The 15,000-nt window shown below is 50.6% G+C and overlaps 1 protein-coding gene across 1 annotated transcript in view; it reads left to right on the top strand.

The window, feature by feature from the left end:
* Positions 1 to 8,628: 8,628 nt before the first annotated feature.
* The window catches only part of LOC113915729 (voltage-dependent N-type calcium channel subunit alpha-1B-like), a gene marked incomplete at its 3' end in the record, with an annotated part of 39,587 nt that continues 33,215 nt past the window's right edge, over positions 8,629 to 15,000 (top strand). The window contains exons 1-4 of the mRNA XM_035727686.1: positions 8,629 to 8,713; positions 9,328 to 9,496; positions 10,907 to 11,027; positions 11,790 to 11,906. Of these exons, the coding sequence (XP_035583579.1) occupies positions 10,945 to 11,027; positions 11,790 to 11,906 (200 nt within the window). The remainder of the gene's footprint in view (positions 8,714 to 9,327; positions 9,497 to 10,906; positions 11,028 to 11,789; positions 11,907 to 15,000) is intronic.

The following is a 15,000-nucleotide window of genomic DNA, read 5'->3' as shown; positions in this document are numbered from 1 at the left end:
CGTTTCCCTCTCTGGTCCCGGTGCTCCAGTCCTTCCTAAGGCCTCCTCACCCTGACCAGAGCAGTGATTCTGGATCCTCTTCCACATGGGGACCCTGAGGCTGCAACAAGGAGGGCCCTGACCTTGGTCTCCAGACTGGTGGCCCAGTGCTCTGCCCCGTTCTGCGTAGCCAGGTCCTCAGCTCCCCAAGCCCCGAGTCTGTCCTCTGCTGAGAAGGACCTCGAGGGGGTAGAAAGCATTTTCCCCAGACTGGGATCACAGGGGGTCGGGGATGGAGATCCAAGGGCAACAGGCTCTTCTACAAGCCTGTGGGACCCTTGGGACACTGCATCTCTGTAGCGCAAGTGACAGCAGAGGAAGCTGAGGCCTTTTGGGCTATTGCCCTCTGGACTTGGGGGTGGGTATCTCTTCCTACTCCCAAGTGCCCAGGGTGGTGGTGGACACCGGAACCCAGACCCTGTCTTTTCCCAGTGCCCTGGCAACCCCCCGGGCTTCTTGGGGACCCCTGACCATCAGCCTGGCCTGTCTCCCCTCCCCATGCTCTGGATCTCGGTCCTTGCCAGGAGTCCTGATGCCCTGCCCCATGGCCCAGGTGTCTCCAACCTCTTTCTTCTTTCCCCCTTGTCCCCCACCTCGCTCCCGGGGTGTCCTCCCCTTCTGACCCCCAGCTGGGCAGTCAGAGTGGTGCGTGTGGTTGGGTTTGCAGGTGCGCATGCCTCTACATGCCTGGGGATGCCAAGGTCATGTCCCCACATGGGACATGGTGGGTAGCTCTCCCCGAGGATCTGAGGGGGTCTCACCCCCAAAGCGACCCTCATGGGAGGGTTGGGGCTGGCCCAGGACTGGAGAGCAGCCCTGCTCCTTGGGCTCTGCACCCCTCATTTGTCTTGGGCCAGTGCCTGCCTCTCTTGACCCAGGTTCCCAACTGTCCCTGAGGGTTGGACATGGAAACGCTTGTACGTGGCCGCTCCTCCAGGGGTAGGTGGGGGACAGGTGCACCAGGCACCCAGACCTCCCCACCGAGAGGGCCAGCCAGGTGTGTCATGGCCAGGTGTGCAAAGGAGACCTGCATGCAGCACCTGTACGGTGAACCAGCCCTGCAGCGGATGTACACGAGACCCATGGCTCTGCACCTGACCGGTCCCCCACATTCCCTCACCACAGCCAACTACTCTGTGGCCCCAAAGTCCGCTGGGCCCCGCAACCACGCCCACCCTGGGCGGCAGGCCTTAGGGTGCAAGGCCAGGTGGGTAGGACATCTGGGGACGCACAGGTCATTGAATAGCCCTCCCACCCAGCTGCCCTGGAATGCAGACTCCCTCTCAGGGTCCAGCTAAGTGCAGGGCTGGGCCAGTGGACCTGCAGGCATCAGTGGAGGCCGACTCAGGACAGGGAGAAGATCAGTCTGCCCCTTCCCCTTCTCCACTCCTCCTTCTGCCTTTTCTTCCTGGCAGGATCTGGGACAGAGGTCCAGCCTGTGCCTGGCTGCAGCCCCGGCTGGAGTCAGAGGGGCGGGAAGGAGGCCGGGGTGGAGGGGCCCACCAGGAGGATGCCCGAGTGTGAAGGGGGTCGTTACTGTAATGAGGGACCCCATGGGCATTCAGGGATTTCAGCCCTTTTTAGACATGAGCAGTGGCCCCAGGACTCGGCCCCTGCCCCATCCTTCACTCTCCACAAGGCCCTGCATCCTCCCCAGCCCAGTCCTTGTCCACAGCCAGTCCTCCCTCCGGCTCCAGGGGCTCCACGGGCTGTGAAATCATTACAAGGTGGAACCGAGCCGTCCCTATGAGGCCTGGTTCCGGGTCCTGCAGCCCCACAGTGAGGAGAGCTGAGGCCAGGCAGGAGCGGGGAGAGGGCAGAGTGGACTCTCCCTGGGGGCCATGGCTCCCTGGTCAGTGCAGATCCTGTTGTGTGCTGGCCCCTAGGGCACCCAGATTCCAGCTCCCAGGCAGGCTCCGGGAGGGAGACCAGAGTGTGGCTCCTGCTAGCTCAGATGTGTCACTCTGTCCTGTAGCTACAGCCTGTCCCACCAGCTGAACTCCCCCTCTTAGTCGGCCAGCTCACCTTCAAGGTCAAGAACAGGCCATCATGAAGGTCAGGGGCCAGTGCGTGTCTGGTCAGGCAGGCGAGGGCTCACTTTCTACTCAGGGAGTCTCTGGCTGGTCTAGCAGGGGCTCTGGAGGGCTGGCTTTCCAGCTTCTCTGCTGACCAGCTCTGGGACTGGAGCCATTTACCTCCCCTCTCTGGGCCTCGCTCTCCTCCTCTGTGCAGTGGGGTGATGCTGAATGATCCCTCCCATGGCAGGAACATGTGGAGTGCTGGTGATCGACGTAAGCTGGGCACAGAGCCTGGATTGCAGAGTGCAGAGGGGGATGGCGAGCGGTGTGGGCAGTGAGCACTCCTTCCCCCAAAAGCAATTCAGCTCTTTGATGCAGCCACCAGGCCCCTGGCTGGGAGCCCAGGAGCAGTGGCCGACCACACTCCTGACATCAGGCCCCTGCGTGTGGCTCTTCCTCAGCACTGGGACACGGTGGGGACCCCGGCACATGGGGCCAGCTCCTCTCTCTGAGGGAAGGAGAACAAAGACTTTCCTTGGGGTCCCACAAGGCCCCGTAGGCCTAAGAGGGGAGGAGGCTGCCCCCAACCAGTACATTGAAATTCTGCTTGTGTTAGAACCTGAGCATTGGGGTTTGGTTCTTTCACTTGCTGGGCTGACGAGTCACACTTGCTCTCCATGACTCCTCCTCAGATGAAGAGCTCTTGCAGGTCCCGGGAGTCCTGGACCTGGGGAGGGGAGAGGGGCCAGTCCCCTCCCTGGCTCCTGCAGGAGACCTGTCCTCCCAAAGACAGGATGGTTTCGGGTCGTGATCCTGGGCCAGGGTTGGACACAGCTCCTCACTGCTCCTGACTCTGGGGCTGAGGGGGCCTTTCTCAGGCATAGCAATGCCCACGGAAGGCAGGGGCTTCAGAAAGAACACACTCCTGGACCCGGTCCCGCCCCAGGACGGTGGCTGCCTTCCCCAGCTCCGGAGGAAGAGGGATATCCTCTGCTTCTTTGGCGGTGGTCCTCTGACCCATGAGCAAGCCCTGAAAAGTCTCTAGTCCTCCTCTGGAAGTGCACCAGCCCTGAGTGGGCCAGTCACTGTCCACACACGAAGACGGACAACGTTTTGAGGAAATGTGGGAGGTGATCCTGTGCAAATGGCCTGTGGGTCGGTGGGGCTGGCTGCTTCACTGCCCTCCAGCGGACCCCCTTTCCCTGGATAGGCATCCTCCTGGAGTCTGGTCTCTGCCCTTGGAGGTCCCTTCCTGCTGGTTTCAGAACCAGGGGAGAGACTGTGGTGTGGCTTGGAAGGCTCCACCCCAGCCTCCTCCCTTTTGCACACATCACTGCTCCCCAAGAAGCAGGGGCTGTTGCTCCTGCATGCCCCGCACAAGGCTGGTTTAAGGCACTCATTCCCTCCAAGTCCCAGCCGCTCTGGCTCCATCACATACATCATGGCCACAGCTGCCTGGCTGGGCGAGGAGTCCAGGAGAGCTCTCCTTTCCCGGGATCAAGGTTCACACTCCTGGCCAGAGAAAGAAGTCCCATCTGTCTTCTGCTAGAGAAAGTGAATTCCTGGGCCGGGTTGCCCTCAGGTACCTGAGGACATGGGGGTCCCCTGCAGGTCCCCTGGAAAGAAGGGTGTTGGGCACCCCAGGCCTGGAAAACAGTGAGCAGCACCCATCCCAGGCCATGGGTGCAGCCATCACCTGGCAGTGCTTGGCCTCAGACTCCCCCCCGGAAACTCTGGCCGGTTTTTCACAGATGTGTTTTCAGGAGTGTTCAGCACAGCGGTGGTGGAGAGAGCAGGCAATGCACCAGTACTAATGCCCAAGGAGATGGATGGTGGCTCAGTCCGTTAAGCCGGCGTCTCTTGATTTTGGCTCAGGATGTGATCTCATGGTGTGGGATCGAGCCCCACGTAGGGTCTGTGTTCAGGGCAGCACGGGCTCACGATTCTCTCTTCCACCTCCTGTGTCTACTACCACTCTCGTGCCACGCTCTCTCTCTAAAATAAATTAATAAAATCTTTATAAAAATGGAATCATACAGAATGTACTTTTAAAAAATGGTAAAAAATCTATCATAAGATCTCACTGATATGAGGAATTCTTAATCTCAGGAAACCAACTGAGGGTTGCTGGAGTGGGGATGGGTTGGGAGGGATGGGGTGGCTGCGTGATAGACATTGGGGAGGGTATGTGCTATGGTGAGCGCTGTGAATCGTGTAAGACTGTTGAATCACAGACCTGTACCTCTGAAACAAATAATACATTATATGTTAAGAAAAAAGAAGATAGTAGGAAGGGAAAAATGATGTAATAGATGGTGATTAACATAACATAATAAAAAAAGGAAAAAAATTGTAAAAAATCATAACATTGATTTTGCCATTTTAAACATTTTCAGTATAAAGTCCAGTAGTGTGAAGTCTATTTACACTGCTGTGATACATATCTTGAGAACATTTCATTTGCAAGTCTGAAATTCTGTACTCATTATTATTTGTTTTTCATGTAGAAAGCATATTTATTTATTTACTTATTTAATTAGGTTCAGTTAGCCAACATATAGTACATCTTTGGTTTTTGATGTAGCATTCAATGACTCATTATTTGCATATAACCCAGTGCTCATCACAACATGTGCCCTCCTTAATACCCATCACCCCCAGATACCCCATCTCCCCACCCCCCTCCTTTCTGTAACTCTCAGTTAGGTTCCCGGAGTCCAGAGTCTCTCGTGATTTGTCTCCCTCTCTGATTTCTTCCCATTCAGTTTTCCTTCCCTTCCGCTGTGGTCCTCCACACTATTCCTTATGTTCCATATATGAGTGAAACTATATGATAGCTGTCTTTCTCTGCTTGACTTATTTCACTTAGCATAATCCCCTCCAGTTCAATCACGTCAGTGCAAATTGTAGGTATGTATCCTTTCTGATGGCTGAGTAATCTTCCCTTGTATATATGGACCACATCTTTATCCATTCATCTGTTGAAGGGCATTTCGGCTCCTTCCACAGTTTGGCTATTGCAGACATTGCTGCTATGAACATTGGGGTTCAGGTGCCCCTTCTTTTCACTACGTCTGTATCTTTGGGGAAATACCCAGTAGTGCAATTGTTAGTTAGTAGGGTAGTTCTATTTTTAACATTTTGAGGAACCTCCATACTGTTTTCCAGAGTGACTGTACCTGCTTGCATTCCCACCAACAGTGTAAGAGGATTCCTCTTTCTCCACATCCTCACAACATCTGTCGTTTCCTGACTTGTTAATTTTAGCCATTCTGACTGGTGTGAGGTGGTATCTCATTGTGGTTTTGATTTGAATTTCCATGATGGCTAGTGATGGTAAACGTTAGTCGTTTTTATGTCTTTTTTGGAGAAATGTCTGTTCATGTCTTCTGCCCGTTTCTTGATTGGATTATTATTTTGTTGTTGTTGTTGTTGTTGGGGTGTTGAGTTTGAGTTCTTGATAGATCTCGGATACCAGCCCTTCAACTGTAATGTCATTTGCAAATATCTTCTCCCATTCCATGGGTCACCTCTTAGTTTTGTTGACTGTTTCGTTTGCTGTGCTGAAGCTTTTTATCTTGATGAAGTCCCAAAAGTTCATTTTTGCTTCTGTTTCCCTTGCCTTTATAGACATGTCTTGAAAGAAGTTGCTGTGGCTGATGTCGAAGAGGTTACTGCCTCTGTTCTCCTCTAGGATTTTGATGGACTCCTGTCTCACTTTGAGGTCTTTCATCCATTTTGAGTTTATCTTTGTGAATGATGTAAGAGAATGGTCGAGTTTCAATCTTCTGCATGTGGCTGTCCAGTTTTCCCAGCACCATTTATTGGAGAGACTGTCTTTTTTCCATTGGACATTCATTCCTGATCTGTCAAAGATTGGTTGACCATAGAGTTGAGGGTCCATTTCTGGGGTCTCTATTCTGTTCCATTGATCTATGTGTTTTTGTGCCAATACCATCCTGTCACAGATTTGTAATATAGATTGAAGTCAGGCATTGTGATGCCCCAAGTTTGGTTTTCTTTTGCAACATTTCCCTGGCTATGTATCCTTGGCTGCATGTTCTCATTTAGTACTGTGAACATGTCTTTCCAGCCCTTTCTGGCTTGCCAGTTCCCTGGTGTTATTCTGACGTTATTCTGATGTTCCTCCCTCCGTACGTAAGAAATCTCTTCCCCCTGGCTGCTTTCTATATTGCTTCCTTGGTTCTAAGATTTGCAAGTTTTCCATTTTTAATTCTAATAGTGTATTTATAGACTACTTTGGATTTTCTATGTACACCATCATCTTATCTGTGAATAGTCACAATTATCTCCTCAGTGGGTATTCTTTTTGTTTCTCTTGGCTTATAACACTTGGGAGATTCTCCAAAGTAATGTTGACTAGAGTAGCATTGTTTGAAGATTTTAGTATACCTTTCGCAATATCCGATAGAAAAACAGACAAAACATTGGTAAGAAATGTGACCTATTTGACATATATGGAACATTACATAGTAAGTGCAGAATACATTATTTTCAAGTGGTCCTAGAATATTTACCCAAATAGCCGACACGTTGGGCCGTGAATCAAGTCTACACATTTTAAAATCCTGAAATTAACTAGATTATATTCTTCGACCACAGGGGAATTGAGCCATAGTCATAATGAAAAGAAAACCAGGAAGTCCCTCAATGTTTAAAACTTAAATGTAACTTTGCTACATATCCTAAGGGTCAAAGAGGGAATCAATGGAAATTCTCGATCTTTCCTACATCAGAGCTCACAGACAACGGCATTCTATCCATGAAGAGCACTATGAATAAGGTAGACAGGAGCTGAGGCTTAAGTCCGAGTTCTGCCTGCCTCAGCCACACCTGGCAGCCTTGGAATGTGGTCGCCCCCGGCTGCCCTTTCTGGCAGCCCTGAGCTAAGGGGGACAACATGGCCATGTGGAAATGGGAAGCTCCACACTCCTAGTGATGATGGTGTCTCCCACCCAAGCTGCCCTTTCTGGCAGCCCTGAGCTAAGGGGGACAACATGGCCATGTGGAAATGGGAAGCTCCACACTCCTAGTGATGATGGTGTCTCCCACCCAAGGTGCCCTTTCTGGTGGCCCTGAGCTAAGGGGGACAACATGGCCATATGGAAATGGGAAGCTCCACACTCCTAGTGACGATGGTGCTATTGTATTGTCCTCACCAGTCCAACAACATGATTTCTGAGTGAAAGATGACACAATAGCAGCTTCTTGACCTTCCTTAAGGTTTGAAAATCATCTTGTGAGTCATCTATTAGAAATAGGGTTTCAACACGTGTTCATTTATCTGGAAAAGAAATAGATCCAAATAGTAATTATGGCTTCCTGAGCACCTGCCGTTGAGCGCCATCACACTGGCTCTTTGTGGAATTGTCCCTCTTAAACTTCTAAACTATGAGGTAGGTATTATTAGTCACATTTTCTAGATGGTTAGACAGGGGCTCAGAAACGATACGAGTCACAGAGGATTTGAGTGTCAGAGACCTAAGTGGGATCTTCAAACTGACTCCAAATCCCTTGTTATTCCATACACGGTACTATTTCCCTCTTTTTTTTTTTTTTTTTTAAGGTTTTATTTATTTATTTGAGAGAGAGAGAGAATGACAGAGCGCAAGAGCGGGAGGGTCAGAGGGAGAAGCAGACTCCCCGCCGAGCAGGGAGCCCGATGTGGGACTCGATCCTGGGACTCTAGGATCATGACCTGAGCTGAGGGCAGTCGCTTCACCAACTGAGCCACCCAGGTGCCCTGCTATTTCCCTCTTATCTCTGGTCTTCTCTATCTGGAAACATATCAAGGATCAGGAATTTTATGTTGTGTGGCCAACTGGAATGAATTCAGTTGGCCTTTTAACCTCTGCCCATCGTAATTGAAGGATCTTTGAGTGAGATACTCCAAGATCTCTAGGAATAGAGACATTATAATATTTTTCTAATATTACAGTTACTGAAAGAACTATCTTTTTTTAATTGATTCAGGCTCTGGTATGATCAGAGTGTACCGTAAGACAGGTCTGAAATAGTATTTAAAAACACTCAGCTCAGGGGTGCCTGGGTGGCTCAGTTGGTTAAGCGACTGCCTTCGGCTCAGGTCATGATCCTGGAGTCCCGGGATCGAGTCCCACATCGGGCTCCCTGCTCAGCAGGGAGTCTGCTTCTCCCTCTGACCCTCTTCCCTCTCATGCTCTCTATCTCTCGTTCTCTCTCTCTCAAATAAATAAATAAAATCTTAAAAAAAAAAAATAAAAACACTCAGCTCAGCCTCTTCTACAAAGTGAGACCGTGCTTATAAACACAGAAACACAGCTGAAATAGTCTCTTAGCTACGATTGTTTCCTTCCCAACCATCGTAGTGTTTATATGTTATGACTAGGACTTACATTAGTCAAAATCAGCAAGGAAAGAACTGAGACAGTGTATCCAAGCTTTAGGAGCACTTCATGTTTCCATTAGTGCTGTGAAAATGAGCTACTCTGTTTTATTCTGTAGTCTAAGGGAATGGTGCCAGACATCTCTAAGATGTCTAGTAGTTCTAAAATTCTGACTTTAGGTTATCTGTGTGCTTCAGAGATTTGGGCAGGAGAAGGGGAGGAGCCCAGCGTCTCTGAACCCCTCTGTTACCCGTGTGGACCATGGAACAGGTAAACTTCTGTAGGCATCATTTTGATTTCTTGGTACTATCGTTAAAGGTACTTTTGTCTCAAGTTCCTCCCTTGAGTAGTAATTCTAATGATAATGGAAATTTTAATCTTTTACCATCCGTGGGCCCGGATCCGGGGCTCCCAGAGAAGCTACCCTTTAACATTTTACCAAGCTCCGAATGGGCAAAACCTCAGAGCGTGGGTCCTATTTCTGTCCTGAGCACATATTGTACATCTGGTTTGAGAAGAAAAAGATAACCCCCAAATGCCATTGCAAACATAAAGATAAGAAAAACGGAAGAACCTCTCTGGCTCCCATAAGATTAAAGTCATACCGACTTGCACAAACGGAAAGCACAGGAAGAAGTCTATAAGTTTCTGGAACGTTCTCCCTCATGACGATGTGTAACTCTGTATGTAAAACAACACAGAACAAATATATAAACCTGCCCCAGATGTTCCTTCCCCGGAGCACTCCCTTCTTTCTGAAGATTGTGTCTCCCAGGCAGCTGTCCTGCGGTGGGTTTGAATAAAACTCTCTTCCTTCCTCTCTCAGCTGTTTAAAAGGGTTTGCTCATTCAGTGTCGACAATAACAATACGTTTTCTTTTTAAGTGAAAAATAAATGTTCCTGGTTCACGACTCCAACAGCACAGAAGGGCGGCTGTTCTTCATCCTGGAGCTTCCCTGCAGAACCAAGCATATGTATATATATATTCCAGCATAAAAGAGCTCATCCTACAAGGATGCTTTGAAGGTCCAAGAAGCACTATCCACTCCATGGGTGAGACCAGAAAGTGAAGCTCTTCCCGCTTAGAGAATTAGTTTTGGGTTTAAAACTGCCTTGGAAATGCGTGAAACCATTGCATTTCCTAAAGCCCAAAGCCTCGGAAGGTCCGAGTGGGGCTGACCTTGCGGGGGGCCAGGAACAGCTCTGCAGGCAGGGTTGGTGCAGGAAGGGAAGGGGCAGGGCTCTGGGGGTGGTCTGAAGCCCGAGGCGTCCGCGGAATTGGCCGGGTGTGTGCCTGGGGCGGACCCCGCCCATAACCCCCGCCCATGCCTGCGCCGCCGAGCCAGGTGCTGGCTTGAGGAGGGGCCTCCTGGACCACCTGCGGTCGCGGGGAGCCGCGGGCGTGAGGGCGGGTTGGCCGGTAGAGGCAGGCGCGCCATCCAATGGGCTCGGGGCACCACCCTCCCCGACCAGTCACCGCGTGGGGGTGGAGCTACCTCTGCGGGAGGTCCCGGAACTGCCCGGGGGTTGCAGAGGTCTGGCAGCTCGGCCCGCTCCCAGAGAGTTCACCTGTGGAGTTCCCGGCTGGGTGAGAGCACGCTGTGGGCTGGGGTGGGGGTCCCGGGGGCAGGGTGCGCCCTGGATGGGAGTTGGGGGTTCTCGAAGGCGGCGGGGAGCGAGCTAATCCCGCGAACTCAGATGAGTTTTCTTTTTCCCTTGAAAGTCCTTCAACTGGCGGTATCCCCCAGCCCCGTGAACTCCAGGGCCCAGCTCACCCGAGTTTTTGTGGGATGGGTTGCGGACATTTCAGGGTTTGCCTCGTTCCCCTGGAAGAGTGCACGTAAGGACCGCACACAGTCCCCAACTTCAGTGGGGTGCCCCCTGTCCCCTGGCACAGTGCAGGTAATGGACCTTGAGCAGCACCCCGAGTTCAGCAGGGTGTCCCCTGTTCGCCCAGGCACAGGTGTGGTGGTAACAAGCCCCAGAGCCGTCCCCCAACTTCAGCATTGTGCCCCATGTCCTCAGGGATGGTGGTAATGGTCCCTTATGATCGTCTGGGAGGGCCCTCCATGTTCCTGCTCCCCCAGGCACAGGTGCGGTGGCAACAAGCCCTAGAGTCATCCCCCAACTTCAGCATTGTGCCCCATGTCCCCCAGGGATGGTGGTAATGGGCTGACAGGATGGTGCAGGAGGGTCTTCCAGGTGGCGGCCTGGAGGCTGGAGTAAACCAGACCCCACTCAAGTTGCATGAGGAATAGATGAGTTGAGGTGTTCATTTGGAAGAGTAATTTCGCTTTTCCAAAAATGTCAGAGTCATTGGTCTACACTAGAATGAAGATAATGACTACTTAAAAAACAAGTGTGTGTTTCCCCTCCTCCCAGAAACCGAAGCAGGTGTGCAGGCCATAGGTCGGAGGTGCCTTCTCATCCCCACCTGACAGCACTTCTCTGCTCTGGCTCCAGGAGACCCGAAGTTCTGAACATCAGCATGTGAGTCAGTGATGCAGCTTGTCACAGGACGTCAGCGTTCAGAGAAACCAGCAGGTCCATTTGGCGCAGTGTCATCATCATGTCAGGACAGGAGGTAAAACTTCTCATGAACCCCAAACCTCCTGGGCTTTCCTCTTTTCTCTAGTTGAGCCACGAAGTAAAACTTCAGTAGCTGTCAGCATTCTCCATTTGGTGCAGGAGTTACTTCATTTCCCTGCAGGTAGAAGATTGCAGGGGATCCCATTTTCTCTATTCATTATTGCTTACAAAATGTATTCTGATCATCTGTTTCCTAGAAGTAACCTTTATTAGAAAGGGAAGGTGAAATTTACTCTTTGTGTGTTTTTAACATATCATTTGTTCCTTCATCTAACAGCATTTATTCATTTGGGCCTAGGATATGGTTGAGTGGCCAGCATCTAGAGTTAGTTGGCTTTTTGTCATCAGATACAGACTTGGATGATGTCTTGTCATTTGTCAAAGGTGATGTTTCATAATTGATTAGTCTTTTCATCAGAAGAGTTACAGTTAGGGTCGAGGGAAAAATCAAAATTATTCAAAGCAGCCTTTTACTGTTTAAAGGTTGAGCTTGAGGGGCGCCTGTGTGGCTCAGTCATTAAGCGTCTGCCTTCGGCTCAGGTCATGATCCCGGGTTCCTGGGATCGAGCCCCGCATCGGGCTCCCTGCTCCGCGGGGGGCCTGCTTCTCCCTCTCCCACTCCCTGCTTGTGTTCCCTCTCTCGCTGTGTCTCTCTCTGTCAAATAAATAAATATTAAAAAAAAAAAAGTTGAGCTTGACTTTCTAGTTTTTCTAAATGTGTCGTCTAGATATTTTGACATGCTGATTTTCTCTGCAGTTTCTTTGGTGGTGGAGTCAGAAGGAGAGTCTTTGAGAATTCTGCATGCTGGTGGCATCAAGGGGCTTGGCGTCAGGAGCACTGGTTTGAGTTCTGGAACTGCTTGCCCAACCCTAGGTGAGTCAGGTTATCCCACAGAGCTTCCATTGACTCCTTATGAAATTGCTGGAATCAAATATCTATGGAAAGGCTTTTTTCACAGAAACTGTTCTGCCTAATGAAAAGCAATTAAAAATGAGGTGATTTGGGCTGTATTATTCTGTGAATAATAGTTTTAAACCCCCCCGTCATAGGATATGGTGTTTTATTGTACAAGGAGTCCTCAGAAGGCTGCAATGAAAGAAGCAGGTCTCAGAGCATGTCCATGTTCCATCGATACATTCCTTACAGTTTGCCCAGGTAGGAAGGTAAGTAGAGAGAAATACGACAGAAGGGGAAAGTAGTGAACCATTCATTAGGTAGCCTTCCACCTTTCTCATGAAAGCCTTGGGCCAGTGTCATTTTGGAAGAAGAGGGGGAGTCCTGGAGCTCTGCAGCGGATGGGGGAGTTCCAGGTCTGGGTAAAGCTGACAGGAGTCTCAGAGGAGAACTGAGTGCCTGGAGCAGGAGGGTGTGGGCAGGGCGGGCTCCAGGGGTGGCTTTGGGTCTCCCGGGTGAGAGTGGTGACAGGTGAGGGCCGTGAGGAGGTTCCTGGCCGAGGACAGGTGAGGCCCAGGTGGAGAGCTGGCCGAGCACCTTCTTCTGTGCCACCAGCCTCACCCAACACACACGACGTCATCATCTGTCCCTGTCACTCCAGTTCAGACGTCTCAGAGTTGCCAGGCCAAGACGTTTGTTTGAGCTTCTTTCTTTGTGTGTGTGAAGTTTCAAAACTTTGATTATGGAAATGACGGGTCATCAGAACATCTGTTACTCTTTTATTTCCTGCTCTTCTTTCCATCACCAAAGTGAATCATACCTGCTAGTGGAAGGGGCTATCTGTGTGTTTTTATATCCCAATTTAATTAAACAGTGGGAAAATAATCTTCCGAAATATTATGAGAATCCTTGGTGGGTGTTTATGTTTTCCTCTTCCATGAACAACATTCCGAGATTAGAAATTATGTTTTAAAGTAAGCACAGCCTCAGAGCTGTAACAGGGTGCCCTGTCCTTTGTGAGAGGGGCACATGGAGGAGTGTAGGTTCTTTAGGAGCTCGGGGAGTGGCACATCGTGCTCCCAGAGGAAATTGAGCCCCCTGTTAGCCTTCCCTGAGGGGGCTGCTTACGTGGCCCATCCTGGGCTCTGGAAGCTTGACCCGGTGAGTCACTTGTGACTTGAGCTGGGGAATTTATGAAGAAAACGGAAGGAATCCTGGAGGGTGCCTGCATCCTTTGTACTCGGACAACTCCACATAGCAAAGGAACTCATCATCCCGTGAGGCGTGTCGGGATCCCTGAGGGAAAGGGCTTCACTTCGTGGGCTGAGGTAGTGTCTTCATCCTTATCTGGACCAGAGCCATGTTGTGTGGCTATGGAGATCCAGACCCTTATGTGACCATGTCATTATTATTATTATTATTATTATTTTAAGAAAACAATATAGACATTGACTTCGAGATACAAATATTGTAAGGAAAAACACAAGGTCAAATATATATATATATATATATATATATAATGATTGAACTCGTGGCCTCTCTCATTAGTATGGGTAATGTAGGGCTGTCCGTATGAGAAAGACCAAGGAATTATATTTCGATTAGTGTGCTGTGCACACGTAGTGTTTTATTCTGTCATTTGCCTTATTTTTCTGGAGGGAAAATGGAGTGGTGACTGGAGCTTGGTTTCTGATTTTAAGGAATGGGAGACAAGTGAATTGAAAGAGCAGTGTTGATGCTGACATGGTGCTCAATGCCCAGTGAGCGAAGGTTTGAAGCTCGGACTTGGAAGCCTTGGTGTTCAGCGAGGATGTTGTCCGAGTTTCCAGCACATTGAGTCACTTGGCTGGTGTGCCTAATCGGGCTAGTTCCTGCCTTTCTAAAGGCAGTTTGAAAGTGGCTTGAAACCCTAGGGTATTTGTGGAGTGGTCTGGATGGGACATCTGTGTGGCCAGTGTAGACGCCACCCAGGGAATTCCAGAGCTAATGGTGAGCACATTTGTGAGGCTGGGGTTTGCTTCTCTGTGAGAAGCATTGAGCTGCAGTGGAAAGACGTCGCTGGGTCTTATGACTCACTGTGTGAGCAGGTCTGAGCCTGGCAGGGTAGTCGGATCAGATAGCTGGGAGGTTGTGATGCCGTGGTGGTGGACCGTCGCTCATGATGGGCAGGCCAGCTTGCTACAGGGACAGGGACTGGGCTGTACTCCCTGGCCAGCCCTCCTGCTGCAGATGTGATGAGAGAGTTGCTTCCTGTTTAGTGCCTGAGCCCTCGGCTCAGCAGGGTGGTTGGTGGGAAGCAGCCCACAGGCAGCATTATCGATTCTTGCCCATTGTGCCCCTGCTTCCTCAGAGGAGGCACAGCAGATGTCCTCTGCCTGGTGTGTGTGAATTCAGCCAGCAGAAGCAGTTCTTCCAGAGCCCCACCCCTGAGAAATCCTCTCCATATTCCTGTGCTGTGTGCAAGAGGTCACTTTTCATCTGGAACTGAAATCTCAGCTCCTACCGTTAGGGTCCGAGGCCACACAGGACACCAGTATCCGTGCAGTTCTACTTCTGCATGGGGCCTGATGTGCGAGACTGAGGCCGAGCCTGGTCGGCCTGTTGATGCTGCTGCAGGCTCCTTCCTGGAAAATGTGCAGCACAGCCTGGTTTGTGATGATATCGCAGGAAAGAGGGACAGGTGCACCACTCTGCCTGACCGCCGGAGTATTCCGGACGTCAATCCCAGGTGGTTGGTGCAGGGAGGAGAGATGTCTGTTTCCCAGGACGTTGGCCAGAGGGAGAGTTGGATCCTGGGATGGGTCTCTGTTCACCTTTCTCAGATGAGCACCTCAGGCAAGGAGAGGAAGTGTGAGTGCTCACCTGTAATTGAGGGAGGTGTCTGGTTTCAGGTCTCATGGGCAGGTGGATTCCTCATGTGGCTCATTTTCCTGATAGTGTTCAGGGTGCAGTCGATGGACCCCTGGTCCTTGGCATCCTGGCTGTGCCAGAGCCCTGGGGCACCTTTTCCCCCGGGGCTTTGGACCAGGAAATCGGAGGGAGTCAGTGGTGAAAGCGTCAGTGTAGGCCTTCG

The sequence above is a fragment of the Zalophus californianus genome, chromosome 5 (genome assembly GCF_009762305.2).
Source record: "Zalophus californianus isolate mZalCal1 chromosome 5, mZalCal1.pri.v2, whole genome shotgun sequence".
In the NCBI taxonomy this organism is placed as follows: Eukaryota; Metazoa; Chordata; class Mammalia; order Carnivora; family Otariidae; genus Zalophus; species Zalophus californianus.
This window is presented reverse-complemented; position numbering and strand designations above follow the sequence as displayed.